Source organism: Bison bison, unplaced genomic scaffold, assembly GCF_000754665.1.
Source record: "Bison bison bison isolate TAMUID 2011002044 unplaced genomic scaffold, Bison_UMD1.0 scf7180017864468, whole genome shotgun sequence".
Taxonomy (NCBI): domain Eukaryota; kingdom Metazoa; phylum Chordata; class Mammalia; order Artiodactyla; family Bovidae; genus Bison; species Bison bison.
Window position 1 is genome coordinate 634,741 of NW_011495029.1, and position 19,048 is coordinate 653,788.

Here is a 19,048-nt window from a genome sequence, read left to right on the forward strand (position 1 = left end):
TGAAAAAGTTGGCTTAAAACTCAACATTCAGAAAATGAAGATCATGGCATCTGGTCCCATCACTTCATGGCAAATAGACAGGGAAACAATGGAAACCGTGACAGACTTTATTTTTTTGGACTCCAAAATCACTGTAGACAGTGACTATAGCCATGAAATTAAAAGACACTTACTCCTTGGAAGAAAAGTTATGACCAACCTACAGCATATTAAAAAGCAGAGACATTACTTTGCCAACAAAGTTCTGTCTATTCAAAGCTATGGTTTTTCCAGTGGTCATGTATGGATGTGAGAGTTGGACTATAAGGAAAGTTGAGTGCTGAAGAATTGATGCTTTTGAACTGTGGTGTTGGAGAAGACTGTTGAGAGTCCCTTGGACTGCAAGGAGATCCAATCAGTCCCTTCTAAATGAAATCAGTCCTGAATATTCATTGGAAGGATTGATGCTGAAGCTGAAACTCCAATACTTTGGTCATCTGATGTGAAGAACTGACTCATTTGAAAAGACCCTGATGCTGGGAAAGACTGAAGACTGGAGGAGAAGGGGATGACAGAGGATGAGATGGTTGGATGGCATCACCGACTCGATAGACATGAGTTTGGGTAAACTCTGGGAGTTGGCGATGGACAGGGAGGCTTGGTGTGCTGCAGTCCATGGGGTTGTAAAGAGTCGGACATGACTGAATGAACTGAACTGAACTGGAAGGGGAGTCAGGCTATGGGACCTCGAGGGCACCCCCTAGTGGGGAAGGAAATCTTTGCTCCAGGCCTAGGAGGTAGCATGCATGCTAAGCTGCTTCAGTCATGTCCGAATCTGTGACCCCATAGACTATATGCCAGGCTCCTCTGTCCATGGGATTCTCCAGGCAAGAATATTGTAGTGGGTTGCCGTGCCCTCCTCCAGGGGATCTTCCCCAGCCAGGGATCGAACCTGAGTCTCTCAAGTCTCCTGCATTGGCAGGCAGGTTCTTTACTACTAGTGCAGGAGGAGGACTGAAAAAAACATCCGTAGGAGGTGGTTGCCTAAGAGAAGAGGGTCACCAAGTCGGAGGGTACTCTGGCACATTGGGAGCCCAGCTAGTCCAGAGTTGGGGGGAAGGGCAATCACAAATCACATGCAAAAGCTGCTTTACCTGCCAAGGGGCCACAAGCCCCAAGGTTGGGAGGAATGACCCTTAAAGAGTGTTGCCACGGTCACCTTTCCTGGCGACTGGAGTGCAGTGGCATTGTTAAGGGGCAAATCTTTGGAGGGAGGCGGAGGTTAGAAAAAAGACTGATACTTGCCAGTTTATCCAGCATTTCAGAAAACAGCTCTTTGCCGGCCGAGTCAAAAATGAAGAGTTCCTGGAATCAGAAAGGCAGGTCTCAGAAAGTTGAGGAAACCCCTGGCTGCACACGTGGATAGGACTCCTGCTTACCTTCAGGGTGATCCATGCATGCACATGTGCACATACATTTATCTCTTGTCCTCTGCAGGCAGAAGAGGATGAGAAGAGGAACGAACTCAGGTACAATTGTTTCCCACCCCAAGCAGCCCCTTCTGGGTGGCGTCTCACCTCTTCTAACCCTGAGTGCAAAAATACCAGGAACAAGCTGACTCCCCACCTGGCAGAACAGAATGCTAAACAGGCTGACAAGTGCTCTGGTTTCCGAAAGGTCATTCTGCACTTTGTTAACCAAATTGATTTTCAAATCTTGAAAAACGATCCTGTTTAAAGGAGGTCACGGAGGAGGCCTGGGGAAGGCATTTAAAGTAGGACAGTCTGTCAGGGTTCTGGACAGCTGAGGCTTGATGCTGGCAGAGGGCTCAGGATGACCCTTCCTGCCCGTGTCCCAACCTTCGCCGGCACAGGTGAGAGCCCCTCCCCGTTGCTGCCATCCAGGAAGTCTCCCCCAGTGTCCCTGTAATTTCCCACTGGCTCTGGTGACCAGCACACGCTGTCTGAAGGTCAGCAGCATCCTCTGCTTTGCACATTGGCGATAGCTGCGTTCATTTTATCCCTTCTCACTGCATCTCGGGTACTTAAAATTGCTTTTTGCTCATGGACTGCTTTGACAATCTGGCGATTCTTAAACCTTCTCTCCAGGAAAGTACATGCAAACATTATTGTTTGGTTGCTAAGTCGTGTCTGACTCTTCTGTGACCCCACGGACTGTAGCCCGCCAGGCTCCTCTGTCCATGGGATTCCCCAGGCAAGAATACTGGAGGGGGTTGCCATTTCCTTCTCCAGGGGATATTTCTGACCCAGGGATCTTCTACATTGGCAGGCTGATTCTTTAGCACTGAGCCACCAGGGAAGCCCACAGGCAAACGTAACAGCTTGGAATTCAATTTCAAGGGTTGAGCTTTACCACAGAGAGATGTGGGTTAGGAACTTTGATACTCAGGAAGTTCTAAGGGTGAGGTCCAGAGTCCAGTCTTTCTCACTTCCTCTTCTTTTTCTCTATAGATTTTACTAACTGAATATAGACTTCTATTTATTAATAACGTAATATATGGCAGCCCAAGTCACCAAATACTGTTACAAAATATCCCCTCACTTTTGCTAACTGAAAATCAGGATATTGCTTTATTCTTTTCTTTAAATCATTACAAAACTATGGTGTGGTAGAGACAGTCATATAATTAGGTCCTGGTTGTTAACTCAATGGACATGAGTTTGAGCAAACTCCGGGAGATAGTGAAGGACAGGGAAGCCTGACATGCTGCAGTCCATGGGGTTGCAAAGAGTTGGACAGGACTGGGTGACTGAACAACAACAATTAACTGTTTCAGGAGGGAACCTGGCCATGGCAATGTCACAGCTGAAATATGTACCTCTGAGCTCCTAGTCTTCTTTTCTTTTGGCAATTGTTGGCCTCACCTCCTCTTCTTCATCCCTTCCCTACAGTGCTTCCCATGTCCCTCTCATTCTGTTCCCAAATGCTCAGACAGGTCTAGACCAAGTCCTGGCACTACTGGGTAGCTAGTCAGATGTGAGCAGGTCCTGCTCCATCCTGGACATGATCCTCTTTCCTTCTCCCACCTGGACACTGGTGACCAGAGCATGCCCAGAGATCCTTCTTCTCCTAGTCCTTGACCACCTCTCCTAGTCAAGGACTACTGCGAAATTTCCAGCCTTAGCAAAACTAAGCAAGATGAAACCTCCAGCACAGGTTGGCACAGGCACACCAAGACCTAAATGGTGACTCAAAGTAACCAGGGGTTCATTATGCTGTATTTGTAATAAATTAGCACTGCACTTTCCGCCCCCTCCCCTGCTGTGGGTTACACTTGGGTGCTTATGGGTGACCGTGCATGAGGAGAAAAATTCTTAGAACCTAAAGCTGTCAATCAACTTGTCAGTCAGATGATGCAGGGCATAGGGAGGGACCACCACTCTAAAGACCCCAACTGTACACCACTGAGGGGCTGCTTCTGATTTCCAAACAACCTGTTCTTTCTCAAGAGGATACTCTTGTTTTGCTTAATAAAACTATTGCTACTTAAAACTGTTCTATGTCAAAGACAAATACCATATGATATTGCTTAAATGTGGATTATAAAAAATGGGTACAAATGAACTTATCCTCAAAACAGAAATCAAGTTACAGATATAGAAAACAAATTTATGGCTACCAGGGGGCAGGCAGGGGGAGGGATAAATTGGGAGATTGGGATTGACACATATACACTACTATATATAAAACAGATAACTAATAAGGACCTACTGTATAGCACAGAGAACTCCACTCAATAGTCTGTAATGGCCCATTGGGAAAATAATCTGAAAGAGTATATATATATAACACACACACACACGCGCATATATATATGGGGGCTTCCCTGGTGGCTCAGATGGTAAAGAATCTGCCTGCAATGCAGGAGACCTGGGTTTGATCCCTGGGTTAGGAAGATCCCTTGGAGAAGGGCATGGCAACCCACTCCAGTATTCCTGCCTGAAGAATTCCAAGGACAGAGGAGCCTGGAGGGCTACAGTCCATGGGGTCGCAAAGACTTGGACACAACTGAGCAACTACTGAGATATATGTGTGTGTGTGTGTATATATATATATATATCTGATTCACTTTGCTGTACACCTGAAACGAATACAACTTTATCAACTACATCCAATTAAATAAAAAAAAAAAAGCTGCCCTATGTCTCTCCACTGAAGTCCTTCCCCCAGAAGGTGAGAGCTAGGAAATCACTGTTCCCCAGGGATAGCGCTGCTTCTCTCCCAGAGTGGAGGACAGTGACCCCCGGAGTCCGCAGGCAGAGCTGGGGCAGCACTGAGCTCCCTCGGGGGGAGCAAGGGGACCACTCACCACACTGTCCCCCGTGTCAGGGACTGGCACTGTTTTCACCACCAGATCCACCCCTGTTGTCTGCGGAGGAAAAGGAAGAACACACACGTCAGGGGGCCCCACGGGGTGTGTTGTCAGGAAGAGCACCCCACCCTGGGAGGCGTGTCCCTGGCTCCGGTGTGTGTTCTGGGCTCACTTCTTGTGCATAAGTCAGAGAGGACCTAGTCTCGTCCAACCCCCTGCCCACGAGCAAGCTGTATGTGGTGACCAGCTGACCACAGGCTAGTCTGCTCCATACGGCTCTACACCCTGTGGCTTGTGGCCATTCGTCAGGTCTCTGAGGGTTTCTTAAGGACACTGGGAAAGTCACTCCCTTAGGGTTATCTGATCACTTCTCTTTAAGCCTCTGCCAGGCCTAAGACACCCACATCTCACCAGGGTGTAGTTCTTCTGGAAATGGGCCCCGTCGCTGCGGAAGAGCTGTGCCAGGGCGGTCTTGCCCACGGTGGGGTCTCCTGTGAGGTCAGAGTAGAAGAAAAACACTGCTTTCACGCTGATTTGACTCAAGGATCTCCCACTCCAGAAACTTAGTCTGGAAACCGAAAAACTTCAATGAGTTCTCAGAGAAAACGTGCCTGATTCTCATGGGAAATTGCCCTGGGGTTGCTGGCAGGGCAATGGGTCTGTGAGACCCATTTTCCAAACCAGCCTCATTTCTTCCGGGCTAATCCTTTCATCTGCAAAAACGGACCCAGAAGGTAACAGAGTCGAAGGAGAGCTTCTGAGCACTGGAAACAGAACTGAGACTCTTCCACTGAAACATACCTGATGGGGAAAACCTGTTCCTTACAAACTTGAATTTACTTTGAAGTCTTGAAGGTAAAAAGCTTCCCAGGTGGCGCTACTGGTAAAGAACCCACCTGCCAATGCAGGAGATGTAACAGACATGGGTTCAATCCCTGGGTCAGGAAGATTCCCTGGAGAAGGGCATGGCAACCCTCTCCAGTATTCTTGCCTGGAGAATCCCATGGACAGAGGAGCCTAGTGGGCTACAGTCCAAAGGGTCACAAAGAGTTGGACACAACTGAAGTGACTTAACACACTTGAAGGCAAGGAGGTATGACCAGGCACAGACTTACGGGTTCAGGTGACTAAACCACTTTGAGCTAGAGCATTCATCCTTAGAATCCTGCAGAATTACTGAGGGGCAGAGGGGGTGAGAGTTAGGTGGGACCATATTTATGACAGAGAGTCAGGGACTACATGTGCCACCTGAAACCCATTTCCAAAGGACATTTTCCACTTCCACCTCCTGGTACCCATTTGCAACCACTGTGGACCCATCTTCCCAGGGCCTCTCCTCCAAGTCTACTGGCAACAGCCACTGGTTCCTCTGGCAACAGCCACTGGTTCCTCTAAGTCTATCTTATACCTACCGGGTCCATCTCCTCAACTTTGTCAGTGGACAGCCCCATAAATTGGTACCTCCAAACTAAAAGTTAATGTCACATTTTCAAGTCTGAGACCTGGACCTTCCACAAGGTGGCAGGGGCAATTTGTTCTGGAGTTCCTCCCGGGCCCCCAGGGGTGCTAGAGACTCTCAGGGCTCATCCTTCACTCCCCTGTGCCCTCCCAACACCCCCACTGGTGGCTCTGCGTGGCCTCCTTTGATACCACGCTGTTTTCATTTGCAAGATCTTTTCCACATTGAGCTTCACACTGACTCTCCCTCCATCACCCAGCACCTTGGCGGAACACCTGTCTCCTGCTTTCTCACCCCTTTGATCCTCAGCAAAATTGCCATCAAGCTCACAGCCTTCTTAGTTGCATCCTTTGATGTCATATCCTCACCTTAATCCACATCATGGGTGGCTCAACGTTCCTTTTACTTGACTCCTGGATAGCCTGCTGCTCTGTTCACTTTTCAGTTTTGACTTCTGTCACCTCATGTGAGACAACTACTTGACTACTTGTGACATTTCCTTTCACGTTGACTTCTCTGGGTCTGAATGAGCTAGTAAGGTCTTGCTTTTCTATCTGCTACCACTTCTTAGAAGGGAACCAACATGGGTTGAGCCTCCATTATGGATGCATTGATACAAACTCATTCACTCCTTCCCAGGCCCCTTACTTGACAGATGAAGATACTGAAACTCAGAGAGCTAAGTAATCTGCCTAGGATTCCAGTAGCATACTCTTTCTGCCAGTCCACCCCTCTCCTAGAGCTCAGGGACCCTTCTGGCCCATTTCTAAACTGCCCTTGCGGGTCCTCATCCCTGCAGCCTTTCAGGAGATGACTGTATCCACCCTCCCAACTTCAATTTTGTTTCTGCATCCAGTTGGAAATTGACTCCTCCCGCTTGTGAAATTCCCCACAGATTTGTTCTGGTTAATTTCATATATCTTGCTTCCAACTGTCAGTCAGAGTTCCCCATACTTCTGGAAAACCTCCAGTGTCGGCTAAGGAAGGATCTGAGCATGAGCAGCAAGGGGAGCCAGCCGATAAACACGTTTGCAGAGCAACAAGATGACAAGTGCAAGTTCAAATAATGCAAGCTGAGAACCAAGGTGTCTGAGGGCGCAGGGAGGAGAGAAGCTGATGAGGGCTTTTGTCAGCAGGGAGGACTTCCCTGGAGGAAGCTGAATCCAGGGGTGACGGTGGGGACAGGGGACGACGGGTGCACTGCTTGATGGAGAGGGTGCCATCTGCAAGGTCACCTGTGACCTCATAATTGCCAAGTTCAGTGGTTTTCCCTCAGTCCTCATGCTCCTTAACGTCTCTGAAAGATGTCAGCGTGAAGGAGCATCCCTCCTCCTCCACCAGGGTCAGAGCGGCCCTCTGGCCCTGGTGAGCCTGCACTGGCTTGGTCTTCCCGCTGCTCCTCCCCCTCCCCCATGTGGACATTCTTGTGCATCCGTCCTTAGTCCCCATCCACTCTGTCCCATTTACTCTTGCTACCTTTGCTGTTACTTCACGTGCCACAATCCATCTCCCAAGCTTTGCATTTCCAACAACCTGCGGGTGTCTTCACTGCAACGCGGGGCCTTCACCCAGTCTCAAGTGTGTCCACAGCCACACTGGGGCCAGAGTGGTCCTGCCCCCGTCTCATTGTTCTGTTCACCATTCACTCTCACTGTCCCTAGACTTCACCCCCAGTCGCCTCTGAAGTCTTCACCTCCTTCCTCCCACGCCCAGGCAGCTCCTCTTTATTCCTTACATCCTTCACTGGGTCTCCAGCCCGAATTTCCTTTGTTGTCAGGGCTGACACTGCCCTAGTTACCTTGAACTTCAACTGGGTCTCTTGTCTCAGCCCCAAACTCACCCATCCGTGGTCTGCCTTGTGATGCTGGGGGCTGGGGCTCCGCACTCACATTTCTCTGTCTCCCAGGGGCTTCCTGTCACACTCAGGGGCTTCCTGTCAGGCTCTGCCAATGTGAGTTCAAGAACTCTTCCAATGTGGAAGGCTGGTCGGGGGTAGGAAGAGGGACTTGCTCCTTCTCCTCTTTTGCAGTTTCTCTTAGCAGTCTCCTAGTGATGGCCTTCACCCCAGCAGCAGAGGTCGGCTGCTGCCTCAGTTGTGTTGTTTGTGGTTCTGCACTTCTGGGCTGGCCTGAGTACACCCCCTCAGAGACATTAGCATCGGTGGGTAGGGTCCCCTTCTCAGAGATCTGCAGCTCAATTCCAAGGCCCTTCTGAGCTTCGGGGTTCTGATACCCAGCCATCTTCCCTCTGTTCCTGCAGCCCTGGGGTGAGGCTCCTTCCTGCAGTTCCTCTGTGCTGCCTCGCTGTTCCCATTTGTCTTCCCCGCCCTCCAGTAGGTGTTTAATGAACATCCCATGCTAAATCCTCACTATCTAGACACTGAGTGCAGTTTCAGCTTTTGCCTGGACCCTACGTCATGCAGCACTCAGTAATAGAAGTGATCTTAAGACAAAGCCCCTTGGGACGGGCTGGACTTGTCTTTCCCTAAACCCAGGACTGAGCTCCCGGCTAGTGGGCAATGGGTCCTAGTGATCTATGACAAGTGCTGACATCACACACTGGGTACCACCCCAGCTGGGCAGTGTCCCCTCCTTGGAAATCTGGATCCTGGCTCGGGGGGTGGGGGAGGTTCTTCTTTAAGTTTCTGACAACGCTGATCTCTACCTACCCCTTCAGTGTCATGACAATGTTGTCTCCTGGGTTTTTCAGTCTCTGACACCCGATGAACCAATTCCATACATTAAAACCTCTCTGCTGAAATGCCTAATGTATCTTCTGTTTTCTTGACTAGATCTGGACTGCAAAAACTTCCCAGTTGGCCCTATTTCCTTTTTGTTTTTTCTTGCTGCTTTTCTTTCACCCTGAGTTTGGCATCAACAGACAGGCCTTCATAAAGCAGAGCTTTCCCCTGGTGATGTGCTCACAGAGCCTGTCCAAAGATGCTTTCCACTGTGTACCCTTCTCCACCTTCCAACCCTGTCTCCGACTATCCCTTACACAAGATCTGGGCTCTACCCTCCTATTCTCTTACTCCATGAAAATTCCTCGAAGAAAATCTTCTTCTAGGTCTCTCTAATACAAATCCTAATCCCGCTCAATTTTCTGCCAGGCAAAGCTCAAAGAATGTCCTTCTGATGACCAGCCTCTGAAGGTCATCCCTCGGTCCTGTCTTTACCTGCCTGGCTACTGTGGCTCACTGCTGGTGGCATGAGACTTGTCAGAGCAACCTTCCAGGGAGGCACAATTATCACCCCCATGTCTGTCAGGAGGCACTAAGTACATGGTACTCAGGGCACAGATTCCAGCTCCAAGGCTTATGAGCTGTGTGACCTTGGTTCTGTAATCTCTCTGGGCCTCAGTTGCTACATCTCCAAAATGGGGAATAACAATATCCATCTCAGAGAATCATTATGAGGATTTAAGGAGTTAACATCTACAGTGCCTGACATATATTAAGTAATATTTAAGTGATCTGGAAGCACATAAAACACAGATAAATGTTAAGTGTTGCTTTCTCTCTTCGTCTGAGGCAGCACAATTAGCAGCCGTGCCTTGAGGTATGCCTCTGGGAGCTGGCACACAAAGGGTATTTGCTGCGTTATAAGTGTTTGTGTGCAATCCAGGGCTTCCTTCAGTGTGGGAGTGGGCTGGGTTCATCCTGGGATTCCCAGTGCACCTTGTGTGGTGACTTACACATAGTAGGTGCTCAATAAATACGAGGACTGAATAAGCACTTGAATTGAGTCATCAGGACCTTTGGTAGCTAGTTCTGTGAGAGAACAGACGTAGATTGACTCCATTTAAACAACTGGTCAGTGCGGGAGGAGGTGCGTGTGGTGGGGGTGGGGTGGAGATGGGCTGTGCATAGCGATTCACTGCACCGAGGTCTGTTGTCCCTGGAAACTTCCAAGATGAGATAGATATTCTTAAGGCCTCAAAAGGAGGCTACAGATTGAGGGCTAGGTTGGAGTTTAGGAACAACTTGTAAGGCCATGGATGAAATCAGGTAAAACTAGTATTTGAGAGTGTGAGTATAAAGGACAAGGAGTCTAGAATCAAGGCCTGAGATGGTAGCCTGTGGGGCTAAGAACAAGCCCTGGAAATCAGATATACCTGGGTCTAGATACCAGCTCAGCCAAATCCAGCTGTGTGACCCAGGGCAAATGCCCCAACCTCTCTGGCCTCAGCTGCCCCATCTGTAGAGGAGAATGACGATAATCCTGACCCCACAGAGCTGTTGAGATGACCTGTGCTGAGGGTATAGCACAGCGCAGGCACAAAGATGATGCTCAGTAAGTTGCCTCGTGATAGAAGTTGATTTAAAAAATAGGAGAAAGAACAGTCAGAGAGAGAAGCCCATTTAAAAAAAAAAAATCTAACTTCAGAGAAAAACATCTCCATCTTATCCATGAGGAGACTGAGGCTCAGAGAAGTGCTTTGTCCAAGAGGACACAGCCAATCTGTGGAATTATTTTTGTTGCACAATACTGCCCCTGCTGGTGCTCTGGAAACTAGACACTGCTTTTGAAGACCATTCATTTCTTTTGCTCCAGCATGATCTGAGTGACTTCGATCAGTCATCTTTCTGTGTGACTCTTTTACTTCCAAACTGGAAAAGTCATTACAAACACCACCCCTTTCAGTCTGAAAGAGAAGAATTTAAGAAAAATAATCTCCTTTTCCTCTATATAATCTCTCACTGCTTCTTTCCTGAATTGGTCAGAAAAACCTGGAAAGGTCACAGGTTTCAACAGTAACACAAGTTAAGAATTATGGAGGTGAGCAGATCTGGGGGGTGGGAATCCGGCTAGGACCTTGGGCAACAGACTTCATCTCAGTCCTCAATGAGGTCAGAACAATTCAGCATCTAACCCAGGGTGCCATGCTGTGCTTAGTTGCTCAGCTGTGTCAGATTCTGCAACCTCATGCACTGTAGCCCGCTAGGCTCCTCTGCCCATGGGGATTCTCCAGGGAAGAATACTGGAGTGGGTTGCTATTCCCTTCTCCAGGGGATCTTCCCGACCCAGGGATTGAACCCGGGTCTCCTGCATTGCAGGCAGATTCTTTACCAGCTGAGCTACCAGGGAAGCCCTACTCCAGGGTGCTGCTGCTACTGCTGCTAAGTCACTTCAGTCGTGTCTGACTCTGTGCGACCCCATAGACAGCAGCCCACCAGGCTCCCCTGCCCCTGGGATTCTCCAGGCAAGAACACTGGAGTGGGTTGCCATTTCCTTCTCCAATGCATGAAAGTGAAAAGTGAAAGTGAAGCCGCTGAGTCGTGTCTGACTCTTAGCGACCCCATGGACTGCAGCCCACCAGGCTCCTCCATCCATGGGATTTTCCAGGCAAGAGTACTGGAGTAGGGTGCCATCGCCTTCTCCGCTCCAGGGTGCTACCTACTGTGAAAGGGTTAAATGAAATATATGTGCCTGGCAATGTAGCAAGGACTCAGGAAAGTACATCTGTGCTCTGAGGTCCCAGGTCCATAATCCAGGCAAATGTTACCTGGAGTAACATTGAGCAGTAACACCATAAATATGCATGCCACATATGCATTCATTCTACAAATGTTTACTGAGTACTTCCTATGTTCCAGATGTATGTTCTGGGTGCTTGGGATGTATCAGTCAGCAAAACAGATACCCACTTTTGGGGGATTCAACATTTATGTCCTCAAACTTATGGGGCAGCAACCATAACTTTGGGTCTTAAAGACAACATACATGGTATTTTTGCAAACACTGGTCAACTGGACATTACTGTCTCCTATCCCTGTTTTCAGAAGAATAGGGTCAAGGAAAAAAATTCCCGTAAGTAAGGACCACCTAAGTCACTGATGCCTAACTTTGGAGTACAGCACATGGTTTAGTTGAAGCACTTATGGTGTGCTTAGCCTGCTTTTTTTAAAAACCAGTCTGCTCCTCTTGAATACAGCTCCAATTGGTAACGGTGGTCTCAGAGTATGACAGGCAGCGAAGGAAACCAGCCGCAGCTACAAGTGTGCTCTGGAAGATAATTATCCCATGCCTAATGGAATTTACTATATCAGTAATTGCATTAACTCGCCTTTGAGAGAGAGAAAGGGAAAGACGGTAGATAATTTACGTGAACAAAAGCTCTCAACAATTTATGAAGTCTCTGGATTTCGGACACTGTATTCGCCCGCAAGTTTTCAGACTCACCTGCCAGGATGCATTTGGCTGCGAGCTTCACCATGGTAACCAACCACCTCCACGGACCAGACAAGAGAAGAGCGGCTGCTGGAGGCGTTGGTGGTCCTGCCTGGGAAGGGGAGTAGGGAGAACTGGCGCTCAAGGGGCCAGTGGCCACAGTGGGGACCGGGACAATGGGGCCTGGACCCTTCGGGCAGCCCGTGGGGCGGTATTTGGCGCTAGGGTCCCGGTGGGGCGCGGAGGAGCGCCAGAAGGGGTCAAGTTCTTCAGAAGGCAGCCGGGAAGGTCCCAGGGAGGCGATGCGGCTCCCGAACCCAGTCCAGCCCCCGGCAGTGTGGTTCGGGAACAGTGACCCAGAAATCCTCCGGCCCCCAGCCCCACTGTGGCTGTGATGTCCGAGCAACCACCGCCCGCCTGCCCCGCCTCCTCATCCCCCCCCGCCTCCTCCTTGCTGGCCATCGATTGGCTGCCATCAAAAACTCCCACCCCCGCCCAGGGCTCACGGAGACCAGTGAGAGAAGGGGGCAGGGCTAACAGCCTTTCCTCGCCAGATAATTCGTAGCAGCAACTGCTCTTCAAGTTTATCTCGCTTGACTAATAATTGCAGAAGATGTCAATCATTTCCGCCTCCCGCCCCCTCACGGCTTGAAAGTTCAGGGAAAAGCAGCTCCAACCTTGTATATCCAGAAGCGGCGATAAAACAAGCTTTCTGATTGGTCAGAGGCTGGCTAGGCCTATCTTTGGGAGGAATGGTGAATCGCCGTACCCTCCTGCCCTTCTGGAAGTGGGTTCGCCCATGAAGGGGGCCGATCGCGAGCGCGGGAGACGAGCGGCGCTGGCGCACTGGACGAGGTGCGCTTGCTCAGGCCGAGCTTTGAGCCAGCGCTGAAGCAGCGCTTTTCGCCTTTCCAAGTCCCAGATTCCAGGGAGCGTGGACATAAAGTGCATCAAGAAATCCAGTCTTTGGCTCCTTAAAGCCCAGGGATGTTATGCGCTTTAAACACGAAAGTGTTAAAAGTGATGTCTATGGACAAAGGAGAAGTGGAGGATGTGGAGGAGCGGTTGGACTCAGGAATTTGAAGTTGTACTTTCCTCTGAGCCCAGCCCCTCTTGTGAAGTGGAGAACGTATTATATACCACACCTGGAATGAAAGCCAGCATCCTGGATATTTCCCCTCCCCGCTCCCCACCCACCTCCCAAGGAGGCTGACCTTCCCGGGAGGCCCCTCTCGCTCTGCGGTCAGGGACCCCAGACTGAAATCACTGTCGTCTTCCTGACCTGGGCAAGTGGCCTCATCCCTGAGTCTGTTTCCTCACTTTTAAAAGGGGCTCGTGGAATCCACCTTCTTCGGTTGTCCTGAGACTGTAAGTGCCTGAGACACAGTAGGTGCTCAGCAGTGATGAATGGATGAATGAGAAGAGATTTACTGAACAGATTGGGTTTATCATCACCGTCATGTTGGCCAGATGCCTGCACCCCTTTTCTCACTCCTGCCGGTTCCTCTGGGATGGCTGATGCTAAAAGGGAAGAACAGCCCCTCAGGGAAGATGCAGCCTCCAGAATTTGCTATCATATGCCCTTCATTTAGGGCTTCCCAGGTGGCACTGGGATAAAAAATTTGGCTGCCAATGCAGGAGACACAGGAGCCGTGGTTTCAATCCCTGGGTAAAGAAGATCCCCTGGAATAGGAAATGGCAACCTACTCCAGTATTCTTGCCTGGAAGATTCCATGGGCAGAGGAGCCTGGTGGGCTACAGTCCATGAGGTTGCAAAGAGTTGGATATGACTGAGCATGCACACACACATGCCTTTCATTTACATGGAACCTCTCTCACCTGCCGGGTGTCTTACTGTGGCTGCCAATCTTTCACAGGACAATGAACACACACATGTTCTACAAACTGCTGCAAATGTTTCAGGCTTGAATCAGGACTGAAACAATGCAAGTTGTCTGGAATTATCTTTCCTTGCCTGTCATTCCTGGTATTATGGTTAAGACCTGTCTCCTGCATTCCGCCTTACCTGTTTTCTTGGGAGACATCATGCAGTCTGTCTCAGACACCCCAGGTCTCGGTGAGTCACAAAGCCTCTCCTGGTCTTCCTGCCTCCGCCTCCAGACTGTCCTGTTAATCCCTTAAAGGACCTCTTGAGTGAGTCAGCCTCCTGAGGCAGCTCCGTGGGGCTCAGATGCTGAGATCCATCTGGGGGTGATACCTCTGGGAACCTCAGTTTCCTCATTTGTGAAGGGGTGGGGGGTAGTAATTGCACCTCCTTTATGGGGTTGTCCTCCTCAGCACCACATCTGTCCTGGCCCTTTCCTTCCTGCTCCTGGGTGTGATTTTGGTCAATACTGTTGTAAGAGCATTTTGTATCTTCCCAGAGGGGCTTCCCTGGTGGCTCAGGACTGTAAAGAATCTGCCTGCAATGCAGGAGATCTGCGTTCAATCCCTGGATCGGGAACGTTCCCTGGAGAAGGAAATGGCAACCCATTCCAGTGTTCTTGTGTGGAGAATTCCATGGACAGAGGAGCCTCCATGGGGTTGCAAAGAGTTGGACATGACTGAGCAACTAACACACACACACAGAGGTGGTAAACCCCATACGGTGAATTCTCCCACCTCACTCCCGCATTCCAAGGGCCTTCTATACACTACTGATGATCAAACAACAGCCACATGACTGTCACTGGGTTTTAGGGGATCAGAGAGTTTGGGAGCCATAAGGATGCTTGAGATATTCTAGTCTAACCCCTCCTTGAGCCACTATAACAGAGCTGGCATTTGCCAAGCCCACACTGAGTGCTGGCCTCAGTTTGAGTGCTGTAAAGAATTCATTAACTTACTATTCATGTTCCTGTTTGATATTGACAATAACCCCTGTGAGGCGTGTATCATCTCTGTTTGATAAACAGGGAGACTGAGGCCCAAATGAGGTGAAATCAGATGCCCAAGGTCACAAAGCTGGTGAAGGGCAGAACTGAAGGCAGGTAGACCATCAACCTCTTGGCCCTTACTGGGACCTCTCCTGCCTCTAATCCTCTCTCAGTTCTTTCCATCCTAAAGAGTAAATATTGATTGAGTTCCTTGCACTAATAGCTCCTACTGATTGAGCATTAGATATTCCAGACATGTGCTAAACACGTCACATCTTCTCTCTTATAGGATGCAATGACTCTGGGAAGTGGAAGGGATCATTCCTTCCATTTCTCAGGTAAGGAAACTGAGGCCCACAGAGAGCCCAGGCTCATGCAAGAAGAATCAGAACCAACCTCAGGTCTCCTGCTCTTGGGACCAATTTTTTTTTCCATTGCTTGGTGTACTCTTTCTGTTTTCATTAATAAGCTTTTCTTGAGTGCCTGCTCTGGGCCAGGTCCTGTGCTGATTGCTGGGTCACGAAATGAAGGTGCCAGAGACCCAGGCAACTCTGGCAAATGTTGGCTATGGGGGAATACTGGCCCAGTCATATGGAACCCTGCATTTTCTAGAGGAGCCAGGAATCTGGATTTCTTTTGTGTGTGTATTCCCCCTGACTCTCAAATTTTGGCAATGAACTTCAGTTTAAAACACTGCAGCAGCTGCAGTTGAACACGTCTGTTGTCTGGTTCTCTCTGGGGGCTGCCCGTTTGTGACATTTAGTTGAGAAAGACAGATGTGTGAATAAATCTTATGACAAGAGTAGATACAGGACCCCAAGGAGCACTCTTAACCCTGGTTAGGTGGAGTTGGGAAGGATATTCTGGAAGAAGAGCCTTGAAGAATGGGTAGGAATTTACAAGGTGGACATAGAGGTAAGGACTTCCTGGGCAGATGAAACAGCACATGCAAAGGCATGGAGTCGTGGGAAGGAGCTGAACATTTGGAGGATGGCAGGTGACATGCTGTGCTTAGGGCTGAATGGGAGACTGGTAAGAGATAGGTCTGACCCAGGCCTTTGCTTGAAGCCAGATGTACAGCAGAATGGCAAAAGAAAGTGAGGCAAGGCCTGGCATAGAACCTTCTCTGAGGGATTCATTCAACAAATATTTTTATTGGGTACTACTTACTAAATGGGCTTCCCTGGTGGCCCAGTGGTGAAAAATCTGTCTGCCAGTGCAGGAGACACAGGAGATGCAGGTACAATCCCTGGGTTGGGAAAATTGCCTGGAGAAGGAAATGGCAACTGCTCCAGTATTCTTGCCTGGGAAATCTGATGGAGAGAGGCGCTTGGTGGGCTACAGTCCATGAAGTCACAAAAGAGTCAGACACCACTGAGAGACTAAACAACCATACTTACTAAGCACCAGGGACCAAACCACCATAGTGACTATTCTCAGGGAGCATCCAGCCCAGTGGGGAAGCAGATAATCAACAGTGGTTATCTGTGACTGCTTATGGTCAGTGTTGAGTAGGAAAAGACTAGTTGCTTTAAGAATAAGTATTCTGTGGTCCCTGAATCAGCAGGATCAGCATCATACAGTGACTTGTCAGAAATGCACATCCCCAGGCCCCACTCAGACCAACTGAGCTCTGGGGGTGGGAATCACAGTCTGTGTTCTCATAAGCCTTTCTGGTGATTCTGGTGCCTGCTCGTATTTGGGAACCACTGCTCCTAGGTCATGCTGGGACCCACTTTTATCCATCTTCTCCAATTGCTTTATGGCTTCTCAAACTCCCCAAGACCCTTCCTACCTCAGGGCCTTTGCACTGACTGTTCTCACCATGGCTGCATGACTTTCTCAGTACCTTTAGCTCTTTGTGCAAATAAAGGCCTCCCTATCTCCTTGGAGAGGCCTTCCCAAGTGCCTGGTTTAAAGAATTACTCCCAATCTATCAGACTCAACTCCTTGTCTTACTGTGCTTTCTTCTTAGCATTCAACACTACCTGGTATTGTTTTCCATGTTTATTTATTTATTTGCCTTGTATCAGTCTCCATCCACTAGAAGATAAGCTTCATGAGAACAGGGATGTGATCTTTTTTGTCCTCCCAGCATCTCAGGTCGTGCCCAGCATGGTGAGATACTTAGGAAGTACTTTTGAATGAATGAATGAATCTCCTCGGGTTTACCCTTCTGGTCATTCATTCGTTCAACAAGCACCAATTCCTGTGGAGGTAATGGGCTTATTGTTGGAAGGGGTTCCATGGCCATTTGGACAGGGGCAGCCTGATGCCTGGTTTTTCACGCCCCTCCTTCCCCCTACACTCAGCTAGCTCCAGACACAAAGAACCTCTGGATGCACCAGAACCTCCATTTCTGTGGGCTCTATGGAGAAGGAGGAGTTAATAGCACTGCTTCCCAAAACCAAGGACTGGGCTGATTAGGAAGCTAGGACTTCGGGTGAGAAGGAGGTGGAGAGGCAGCTACTGACAAGTTGTTCTCAGGGAACATTCAATCATCCTGGGGTTGAATGCTTTCCGACAGCTCTGACAAGCAGCGTTCATCTGAGCTGCGGCTGAGTGCCAGCATCAGCCGCAGTATTCCACGCACGGTGCCCCGGATGACCGTGCCCACTGCAGTGGTTCCAGGGGGTTTCTGCTCTGCCTGGGCCACTCCTTAGAGCCCAGTGCTTGTGGAGTGTATTAGCAGGGTTGTTGGATGCAAAACAGTCCTGCTGGGGACATAAGAGGCTTTAAGAGAAATTAGTGGGGAAAGGCCTCTTGAGAGTTATCCAGCATGAATCCTCAGGAAGAATACCTTTGGTACATTAAAGCAGATTCTCCCTAATGCCTTCCTGGCAGAGGACAATGCAAAAGAGAGGGCCAGTGGATTGGTAGGAATCTTACATATTTAGATTAGGATTTCTTCATCTCCGCACTGTTGACATTTTGCATCGGCTATTTCTGGGTTGTGGGGGCCATCCTGTGCATTGTAGACTGTTTGCAGCACCTCTGGCCTCTACCCACTAGATGCCAGAATCATCTCCCTCATTATGAAAGCCCAAATGCCTCTAGATATTGCCAGACGTTCCCTGGGGGCCAAAATTATCCATGGATGAGGACCACTGATGTATGAACTCAATGTGTAGGGCATATTGATTTTAAAATGGAAATCTGCAAGGATCGGGACTCAGACTGTGTAAGTTTGAACCCTTCTTTGCCTTTTAAGCTCTGTTTCCTCATTCCTGCATCTCTGGGTGCGACAAGGATCAGCTGTTACACATAACAAGTAAAGGATCTAGACTGGGGGCCTGACAAGTCCTAAGATTCAGTGAACACCACTCTCATTAACAGCCATTGGGATGGCGGTGAAGCCCCCAAGGATGATCTATAAAGCAGCGGTGGCGTCTGTTTTACAATTATTTGCATAATGCACTGTGTCATAGCTGCCTCTGGTACACTGCCTTCTCATGGTAATGACCTTTGCTGTTGAGTTCTTCACTGTTCACGTGGGCCTGGTTGTTTATGCCTTCGCTGATGCAGTACTTGGCCGTGGCCACCCCAGTAAAGGGCAGAGGAAATGTGACTGACTCACCTTCTGTGCGCAGGGAATGCAAAGTGGAGCCCTGAGCTGGAGCCAGAGTTGCACAGAGACTGCCATATCCTGATTCGACCAGCAGGGGGCAGTAGCAGCTGGGAAAATGCTGGCTGCTGCAGGAGGGAGCCAAACCTTGCTGTTTTAATTTTCAAGCCTGCAAGTATTCCGAGTTGAGCAAATCATCCTTCCAGAGCCACCCGAGGTTTCCTTTAACAGCTCATGGTAGCTTATCTGCAGGAGCCTAGAGATGCTTTTCTAGAACATTCTACGTTTACCACGTCTGCCCATTTCCGGATGGCTCAGTCTGAACCTAGGGCAAATTGTGCTGTGGCAAAGTTAAACTGGTTCCTGTTTTTCTAAATTCCTTTTTCCCTCTGCTCACCGCACCCCATCCTGCCGCTTACCTGAGTGACACAATGCCCGTCCCAGAAAGCACCCCAAGCAGCTAGCTGTACCTGTCACTCATGCCCAATTTTACCTTGTTCTCCATCCCCACCCCCACCCCCATATAAACTCTGCAGTCCAGAGTCTTCAGATCAGATCAGATCAGTCGCTCAGTCGTGTCCGACTCTTTGCGACCCCATGAATCGCAGCACGCCAGGCCCTATCCATCACCAACTCTGGGAGTTCACTCAGACTCACGTCCATCAA

The 19,048-nt window shown here is 49.3% G+C and overlaps 1 protein-coding gene across 1 annotated transcript in view; it reads right to left on the reverse strand.

Annotated features, from left to right (window-relative positions):
• Positions 1-12,380, reverse strand: part of IFT27 (intraflagellar transport 27) — a 22,987-nt gene extending 10,607 nt beyond the window's left edge. The window contains exons 1-4 of the mRNA XM_010860546.1: positions 11,954-12,380; positions 4,724-4,803; positions 4,310-4,369; positions 1,285-1,344 (exon numbers count right to left, since the gene is read on the reverse strand). Coding sequence (XP_010858848.1) covers positions 1,285-1,344; positions 4,310-4,369; positions 4,724-4,803; positions 11,954-11,987 — 234 coding nt within the window. The 5' untranslated portion in view covers positions 11,988-12,380. The remainder of the gene's footprint in view (positions 1-1,284; positions 1,345-4,309; positions 4,370-4,723; positions 4,804-11,953) is intronic.
• Positions 12,381-19,048: the final 6,668 nt, after the last annotated feature.